The sequence below is a fragment of the Apodemus sylvaticus genome, chromosome 10 (genome assembly GCF_947179515.1).
Source record: "Apodemus sylvaticus chromosome 10, mApoSyl1.1, whole genome shotgun sequence".
In the NCBI taxonomy this organism is placed as follows: domain Eukaryota; kingdom Metazoa; phylum Chordata; class Mammalia; order Rodentia; family Muridae; genus Apodemus; species Apodemus sylvaticus.
This window is the reverse complement of record NC_067481.1, coordinates 75,680,199-75,689,827: the sequence shown is the minus strand read 5'-3', so window position 1 is coordinate 75,689,827 and position 9,629 is coordinate 75,680,199. Positions and strand designations below refer to the sequence as shown.

The 9,629-nt window shown below is 43.5% G+C and overlaps 1 protein-coding gene across 1 annotated transcript; it reads left to right on the top strand.

Annotated features, from left to right (window-relative positions):
- Window positions 1-7,729: 7,729 nt before the first annotated feature.
- Window positions 7,730-8,683, top strand: LOC127694094 (olfactory receptor 56-like). Its single transcript, XM_052195501.1, has one exon. The coding sequence runs from the start codon at window positions 7,730-7,732 to the stop codon at window positions 8,681-8,683; it is 954 nt and encodes a 317-aa protein (XP_052051461.1).
- The last annotated feature ends 946 nt before the right edge of the window (window positions 8,684-9,629 follow it).

Here is a 9,629-nt window from a genome sequence, read left to right as displayed (position 1 = left end):
TTTTTCCTCTTTAAAAAAAACAAAACAAAACACAATACAAGCATGGAATCCAGTTTGCATTGGTCTCCTAAACTTGGGGAAGGGGTGGGAACTGTCTTGGAGTGTGGTAGATATACCCAGTGTCACTCCATTGAGAATAAATGTTTTTTCCACTCTGAGATACTATCATTTGTGAATATTGTGAAAATTAAATAACATGAAGTTATCCTTGACTAGGAGAGGGGGTGTGTGTCTACCTCTCCACCTTGGTGCTGGGATTTTGTTTGGCTTGAGCTCATGCAGGTCTGGTGAATGCTCTCCTTCCCTCTCTCCCTTCTCTCCTGTCTCTCTCCCTCCGTCCCTTCCCCCCACTCCGTGTGTGTGTGTGTGTGTGTGTGTGTGTGTGTGTGTGTGTGTGTGTATTAAAGGGGAACCTGAAAGGAGAGGAACAGTTTGCAAACTGAAGGGGGAGAGAAGAGAAATAGAGAAGGAGGTAGAATTCACATAGCCTAAAAGTAGAGTGGTCAGTATTTGGGGAGGGGACAGATTACCAGCCATAAGGAGGCAGGAGATTTGGGGGAAGACAAAGGTTAGAAGATAATTGTATTCAAATACCTTGATCTTTTGACAGGCTTTAGAGGGAATGAAGGGAAGTGACGCTAGCAACTGTAAGTTTTAGGACTTAAAATGAGGAGATAACTTTATGTTCTTTAATTTTCACAATTTGGGAAATGTATTGGTTAAGTCACTTTCTCAAGGTCAACCCTAAGTAAGATGCTCATCTAAGTTTGTCTGATATTGTTTACTTAGCAATTGCTATGCTATGTTTGTTTGTTTGTTTGCATTGTTTTCTGAGGCAGGGTCTCACTTTGCCCAGGGTAGTCTCAAAACTACAGTCTTACTGCTTTAGCCTCCCAAGTGCTGAAGATTTCTTAGTATGAATGACGCCCATTTTTCTGTGGGCTTACAGGACGGTAGGCAGAAGGCAGACAGTGGTAGAGACAACTGTCCTGTGGGCATGTTTGCTATATCCTCCTGGGAACTGCACTGAAATGAAGTAGAATTGAGCTCTGAGGGAAGGCACAGTGTAACAACCCGTAGTGAGTTAGGCAGTAGGAAGATGCAGAGAGATACAGAAGTGGGAGCTCTAGAATATTGAAGGTGCATCACTGATTCTACCTACCTACATCGATTAATGGCTGCCAAAGCAGATCACATCCGCAGATCACATCCTGACACAAAAGCCTAAGCTGCCTACTTGTTTTTTGTAATGGAAAGAAAGCCCACTATTCCCAGGTTGGTCCATAGAAACCCTCCTGCCCTAGTTTCCACTCTGTCTTTCCCTGAGGTGGAGTTTATTGCAACCCCAGAGATGATCAGAGAACTTTGCAGGAAGCTCTCTTCCCTCAGAGGTTTAATTTCCAGAGTCTGGGACAGAGGTGTGGCGGAGGACAGGTCTCTGAGGACTTATCAAAGCAGAAGCAACTTTCTTTATTCACAGCAGAGATGTCAGGGGGTGAGAGCCAACAAGGGATAAAACCTCTCAGGCATGAACTGGCCCTGGCCCTGGCAGAGGGTCACATCTGCAGGCAAGAACTCTGTGCTTTGTCTATCCTTGCTCTCCTAGTCTCTAGTCTGGAAGACTAGAGTTGCTGCTTCTGGAAAGCATTTCCCTAATCCCTAAAGATGGTACCAGGCTTTTAAGAAGGATTTTTCTCTTTTCTGGGCTTGCTGTAATCCTTTTCTCAGCATCTCCTTCACGTCTTTGTGCCTCTCTTCAAAATCTTTCCAGAGTCTCTTGGAAGTCATTGTGTCTCTACAACTCTTATGTGTATAATATACTAGAAAGATTCAAAGAGTCATTCTAAACAGGAGGCTTTCTCCTACATGTTTCTCGTCTCGGTTTCCTAAGCTTCTTGCTCTTCTTTTTCAAATCCTCCTCTCTCAAGGAGATGGAAGTACTTCCACTCATCTGCACGGAGATCACCCTGAAGATCTACGTCACTGACTGGAGCAGCTGCTGTTGAGTAGTGGCAGTGAATGGATTCTGCTTCCTAACGCCACGTAGATCCTGGTTGGGGCCCTCCCTGGTCCCCCAGCACTTCCGACTGTCATTGTTCCTGTGTTTTCAGGTGAGGTTCTTCCTCTTTGCAATCTTGGTCCTCCCCTCCAGGTCCTTCCACATCTGCACCACCCACCCCTAGTCCTGACACTCTCTCGCTTACTCCCCTTAGGTGTAGAAGTCTGTGTGTCTCCACTGGGCTCCTAACATGCTAGGTTCTTTGTCCCAATCCTGATCCTTTCCTCTATGAGTAGAATTAGAGAAGACACGACTGTCTTATCAGTTTGTCATCTAAGCTGGGAGTGTCACTGAAGGGAGGCGGCATTCTCAGAGTCCTGTCATAGGTTTTAGAAGAGTGAGCATGGCTTGGTATTTTCAAGTCAAGGGAAGATTGAACAATAGCTAGACTCTTGAAACCTGGCGCATGTTTTCATGAGCCCCACAGAATGCTGGAGCCCCACAGAGTGCTGGGAGAACTGTCTCTTATAATAATCAGATTTTTCCAGAAAGACGACAGTAAAATCCATTCTTGTGGACCAACCACAGCCACCTACACGTTCCCTTCTTGGATACAAGGTATTGCTTGCTCTTCCTCTACCACCCATGTATCTCTCCTCTCCCCCCACCCCGTTTTCAAATTCACCTTTTGAAGGATAATTAGAACTCCAAAGGAGTTATTTGGCGCTATTATCAAAGGAGCTTATTTGGAGAATCATGCATTGGTGTCTGTTCCCTTCCATTCTCTTCTTTCTCTGTGAGAAAGCTCCTGGTGGAGCCAATTCCCACTCTTTCTGATGCAAACCCTTTCAACAAAATCCCCAGGTGTGCTTCTGCCCTGAGTCTCTAATGCACAACAAAGGCTTTGGAAAGATCTGATTCTACCAAAAAGGAAATCTTAATTGATACAGCTTCATGCTGTGTTTTGTTCACCGACAAGGCAGGATCCTTGAATTTTTTTTCCAAAATTATGTTAGCGAATTTTTCAATACATCTTTATAAGTGACTACAGTAGACTCCTTACTTGTTTGTTGGCTTCTGTCCTGCAAATTTCTATGACAAAACCTATTGGGCATCACTTTAATATTATATTTTTTTATTCATTTTGACTAGGCCATTGTCTCACAAGTTTAAAATGCTTATATATATACATATATATATGTGTGTGTGTGTGTGTGTATATATATATGTATATATATATATATATATATATACACTATGAAGACATTCTTCTCTGTGTCAGCGATCAGATTCCTAGATTCTCCCCCTCCTAGTCAATCTTGCTGCTTTCTTGCACACTAGTTCAGGTATCTGATTTGTGAGTAAACAAGTTCTTTGCTTTCTATGCGTTGCTGTATTTTAACAATTTAGAGAGAATTCTGTAGTCATTTACCCAAAACCTTTTTCCTATTTACCTCATCCCATTGTCTATTTAATGTTTCCTCTAAGGAACAATTAGATTCTTTTTAACTTTAATCAAATCTACATCTTATCTACACGTAATCTTGCATATGTTTGAATTTTTCTCTAAGTGTGCCTGTCAGGAGAGCTATCCTTTTTTTGTATCTTTGTTTTCTGAATATCTTTCTTCTGAATGGTTCTTTTTTTCCTTGCCATAATCGTATCGCTTCCTTTCCACATCATAACCTGCATTTGTCTACAACACTTTCTTATCTCACTCAAAGCGGGTAAAAAGGTTTTGATATTTCCCTGAGAAGTCTTTTTCACTTCTACCACCTCGTTAGTTTTCCGTCACTAGTGGATAGAACATTTTTATGTTTTTTAGCCCTTGGATGTTGGCTCGTATTAACATCTTAAATATTAGTATTAAGAACAAGTTAGTTAGCCAGGTGGTGGTAGTGCATGCCTTCAATCTCAGCACATGGGAGGCAAGGCAGGTGAATCACTGTGAGTTCGAGGACAGCCAGGACCACACAGAGAAACACTCTCTCAGCAAACAAAACAAAACAAAAAACCAAGTTAGCTCTGAATGTGTGTGTGGGGGGGTGTTCATTGTAGCCTCACTTTGAATTGTACACCTGTCTTTTTTTTCCCTGTCTGGCATCAGTAAGTGGCTCCTCAGCTATTCATATTCCCGATTGTAGGGAAGGCCCTCCAGTTTCCTGTTTGATGGAAATGAAGCTAGGTCCGGAAAAAAAAGCCCAGACGATGCCCAATGCACCGGTCTTCACATTGGCCCTTGTGCTTGCAGTAGTCTCAGCTTCCCTGGTCTTTAACTCCATTTCCCTTTCCCCAGAGAGGCAGACTAATATGTCCGCTGTGACTGAGGAGGGAGCCCACCTGTGTGTGGTGAGGAGGGACACGCATGGCGATGTGTTTCCTCAGTAGACTTCGGGGTGATGCCTTGGTTGGCTTCCCACTCATCCTGGTTTACACGGCTGCAACCTGCAACCAATTCTGAGTATTTGGGTGCTTGCTCTGTGGCTACTGTTCTGCATCATCACTGCCACTACAGAGCTCAGCTGACTTAGTCGCAAGTTGGTCACCTTCCACCCAGCTGCTCTCAGTATACAAGCGTTTGCTGCTGCCCTCACACTTGCTTTCATTGTCTCTGTAGCCATTCTTAGAGGGAAGATTTAGAGATGTCCTCAGTGCGCATGTACAAGTACCCATCTTCCCCCAGAACTAGAGCTCTTCAGACCTTCTGTATTTTAAAGTCAACCTTTAGTGATCCTCAGTGGCTGAGATGGGGCTCTAGGGAGTACCTGGTACAAACCCGCTCTCCTTTCCCTGACACAAAGGCAGACTATAAACACAGCCCATCTTTGTGACTTAATTCAGTATCTTTCCCTGTCCCGGGGAGACTTTGCACACCTGTTCTCACCGGTGTGAACGACTGAGCTGGGTTTCTTTCATCTCTCTGGAGAAGGTGCCTCTGGCTTCGATTCACAGCTGCTCTTTTCCCACCTTCTCCTTTGTTTTTTCTAAGTCTCTACTGCTTCTGCCCCTTCAGGATGTTTTGTATGCTCAGCCTTCAGTGCCCAGAGTTCTACCTGCTTTCAACTTCTCGTTGTTCTGGGGAAACTTTATATATATGTGTATGTGCATGTGCATGTGCATGTGTATGTGTATGTGTCTGTGTCTGTGTATGTGTGTATGTGTACATGTGTGTGTGTGTGCTTGTGTGTGTGTGTGTGTGTGTGTGTGTGCATGTGTGTATGTGTATATGTATATATATGACAGGGTCAACTTATGTAGCTCTGGCTGTCCTGGAACTCACATTGCTGACCAAGCTGGCCTTGAACTCACAGAGATCCACCTTCTTCTGCCTCTCAAGTCTTGGGATTAAAGGCTTGCAGCACAGTGCCTAGCTAAAAATATCTTTCGGTTAAGGTTTTAAATTAAGAATCTTTATTCCATACTTGTTGCAATTGTAAATAAATATTCTGGCTTTTTCTGCTAATTTTGTTAATTGGTTGGTGGTAATTATGAGAAGACTAACAATTTTTAGGTGCTGAACTATACCTAATTTAGATTTTCTCATTTTCTGAGCCACACAGTAGCCCGATATATCCTACTTTTAAAATTATACTTATCTTCCATGTCTCTTATAGAAAATGTGGAAAGCACAAAGGAATTTAGGGAAGTGATATTTAATATCACTATATAGAAAGGATTATGCTGTTAATACCTTGGTGTCTTTTCTTGAAGCTTTTAGAAATACTAAAACTATTAATTTTTATATTAAAATGTCATAAATAACCAAGTGTGGTGGCATATACCTTTCATTCCAGCATTCCAGAGTCATAAGCAGGTGAATCTTTGTGAGTCTGAGACCAGCCTGGTCTTCAACGTGAGTTCCAGGAACTCAGGTTGTCAGGCTTGGCTGTTAGGCATCTCACTGTCCCTCAGTTACTTTTTTGTGTTAGACATTTCTGTTGCCTCCAATTCCTCATTTACTAAACTTCTTTTTTAATTAATAATTTTATTAATTATTAATTATAATTTTATTGCTTACATTTCAAATGATATCCCCCTTCCCGATTACCCCTCCACAAATCCCCCATCCCATCCCACCTCTCCCCCTCCTCTTTGCCTCTATGAAGTACTTTAAAGGCCAGTGAGATTATTCAGTTGGTAAAAGCCTGAAGCCTGTAGACCTGAGTTCAATCCCTGGGACAGTTGTGGCAGAAAGAGAGAGAGAACTTGTGCAAGTTGTCCTCTGAACTCCACACAGAGGTGCTGGGGAACATGTGTGTACATGCACGCATGCTCTCTCTCTCTCTCTCTCTCTCTCTCTCTCTCTCTCTCACACACACACACACACACACACAGTAAATGTAACTGAAATGTGTTACTTAACCATACCGAAAGCTCTCGTATCTGAAAATAATAAGAAACCTTCTTCAGCCTCAGTTTGCCATTAGTGAAATGGAGTTAATGAGCATCCTCCCTCCCCCCAAGGACTTTGTGTTCATATTTGGTGTTGTCTCACTATGTAGCCCCCAAGATCTCCCTCCCTTAGTGTCTCTCATAGGTGGGGTCACAGGTGTGCATCACCACACCTGCTACTTTAAGGGTAGATATGAGGGTTAGATGTGAAGACGCAGCAGAGTCCCAGCACATGACAAATGCTCCAAGCAATGGCGCCAGTCATCATTTTAGACCTAATGGTCCCCACACCTCTTTGCTATCAGCTTCTGTCCTTTCTATTCTCTCTCTCTAAATAACAGAGACTGGAGTTTAACGAAATTATGTCAGATGCCCACTTGATCATTCTTCATTTATTTTTAGTATAGTATAGAGTTTATTTAGGGCATGGGGAGGGGAGTTAAGAGGGTAGTAGAGGAAGAGAAAGACAGACAGAGAGAGAGAGAAGAGGAGGAGGAGGAAGAAAGCAGAGAAGAGAAGAGAAGAGAAGAGAAGAGAAGAGAAGAGAAGAGAAGAGAAGAGAAGAGAAGAGAAGAGAAGAGAGAAAAGAAATAGAGGCCAGCCATAACCACATGGAGAAAAGGGGGAAGGTGAGGAAAGAGGAAGAGCAGGGGGGCAAGAGGCAGGAGAGAGAGGCAGGAGTAAAGCCCACTTGATCATTCTTAATGCCTAAGTACTTTTTTTGTTGTTGTTGTTGTTGTTTTTTGTTTTTGTTTTTGTTTTTGTTTTTTTTGTAAAGAGCAAATCCTCAGGTGGATTTGGAACCTGGGATCTTTACTGATTTTGTGTTATCTTATTGTGTGGTGATAATGTTTGAACCCAGAACTTTGTGCATACTGGGTAAGTGATCTATCTCCGAATGGCATCCTTACCCTTGACCTAGAGAGCTAGGCAGGAAAATGGAACATAGGGACAGAGACCATTTCTTACATTAGTTAAAAAAAAAAAAAAAGAAAAGAAAAGAAAGCTTGAAAAGAATGTTTAAACAACCAACACAACCTTTTTTTTTTCTTCCCCAAATCTTTAAAGAGCTTACACATTTATTCTAAACCAAGTCACTTTTAAAGATGACCATACTCCAGGGAGGCAGAGGCAGGCAGATCATTATGACTTTGAGGCCAGTCTGGTCTACCGTTCCAGGCCAGCCAGGACTACACAGAGAAACTCTGTCTTGAAAAACAAAAACAAACAAACAAACAAGGTGGCGACATATTGGGCAAAGTCACAATGTCTTCAATATTATGTATATTAGAATGCTGATTTTGTACACCTGCTTCCAGATCCCAGCGCGCCCCAACCATGGCCTGGGCAGGCAACCAGACGCTCATCTCTCACTTTGTCCTCCTGGGCCTCTTCACCCACTCTCCACTGCATCTCTTCCTCTTCTCCATCATTATGGCCATGTTCCTGGTGGCCCTCTCCGGCAATGGGCTCATGATCCTCCTCATCCTTATGGACTCCCGCCTGCACAGCCCCATGTACTTCTTCCTCAGCTGGCTGTCCCTCATGGACCTCATGCTCATTTCCACCATTGTGCCGCGGATGGCCGCTGACTTCCTTATGGGCCGTGGCTCCATCTCCTTCGCTGGCTGCGGGCTCCAGATTCTCTTCTTCCTCACCCTCCTGGGGGATGAGTGCTTCCTGCTGGCCTTCATGGCCTATGACCGCTATGTGGCCATTAGCAACCCACTGAGATACTCTGTAATCATGAGCCGCCGCGTCTGCTGGCTCATGGTAGCGGGGTCTTGGCTCTTTGGCCTGGTAGATGGATTGATCCAGGCTGTTTTTACACTTCGCTTCCCTTACTGCGGTTCCCAGGAGATCGACCACTTCTTCTGTGAGGTTCCTGCTGTACTCAAGCTGGCCTGTGCTGACACCAGTCTCTACGAGACCATGATCTATGTCTGCTGTGTCCTCATGCTCCTCCTGCCCTTTTCTGTCATCTCGGCCTCCTACCTCCGGATCCTGGTGGCAGTGCTCCGGATGCGCTCTGCAGAAGGCCGGCGGAAGGCCTTCGCTACCTGTTCTTCCCACATGGTCGTGGTCTCCCTCTTCTACGGGGCTGCCATGATCACGTACATGCGACCACAGGCCTACCACTCCTCCAAGCAGGACAAAGTGGTCTCTGCCTTCTACACCATGATTACCCCCATGCTCAACCCTCTTATTTACAGTCTAAGGAACAAAGAAGTGACTGGGGCCCTGAGGAAACTCCTGGGAAAGTGTCCCTGTGGTGGTGGGGCTCTTGGCTGACGTTGGTGTCAGAAGAGGTGAGGTGTGGACCTTGAGAGCCTGGATCTGTCAACTGCAGTTTGTCTGGGGGAGATGCAAATGTACCCAATTGAAAACAAGTGCATACATTATGTTTTCTTCATTCTTGAATGTTTTGCTGGGTATAAAATTATATGCTGACATTTATTTTCTGTCTTTAAGCGTCTTTTTATTAGCTTTTCTGGTTACTTCTGATAAGTATTCAACTATGTCTTCTAATGGAGAGCTTGTATTGTGAAGTTACTTTTGGCTACTCTTCTTTACACATATTGTCTTCAGCAACTTAAAAATGGCATGACTCTAGTGTGGGCTTATTTTTAATCAATAGACTTGACTGTCACTAAGATTGTTGATCTGTGGATTAGACATTAACAATCAGTTTAAAGACAATATATATAAATACCTAGCAAATGTGAGGGCTTTTGTGGACTTGGGTACTTATTTTGTTCTTTTTGAAAAGTCTTGCTATGTAGCTCCCCCCAAACTCTCCAGCCTCCTGCCTGAGCCTCCTCTGTGCTGGGATTTTAGCACTGCAAGGCCCAACGCTTTACCCTTGGACTGTGTATGGATATTCCACAGACACGTATTCATCACAATTATCCTGTGGTATTTGTGGGTATCTGATGTTGCTGTAATTCTTTCATTTACCTTCATTTTATTTGGCCCTGCAATATATAATTAGCCCATTTTGTAGTTCAGAGGTCAGTACTCTAACCCACAGGCTAAATCTGGCCCACCAGTTGTTTTAGTCAAACTCCATTAAGCCTCCTTCCTGATAAACAAGAGCTGGGTAGTTGTGACATCTCTATGTGCTCCACAATCCTGAAATATGATTTTTTTTTTTTTTGCAGGATAAGTCTTATCTGCCTCTATCTTAGATTACTGACATTTTCCCTCTATTTCTAAGATGGCTTTTATTTCACACCAT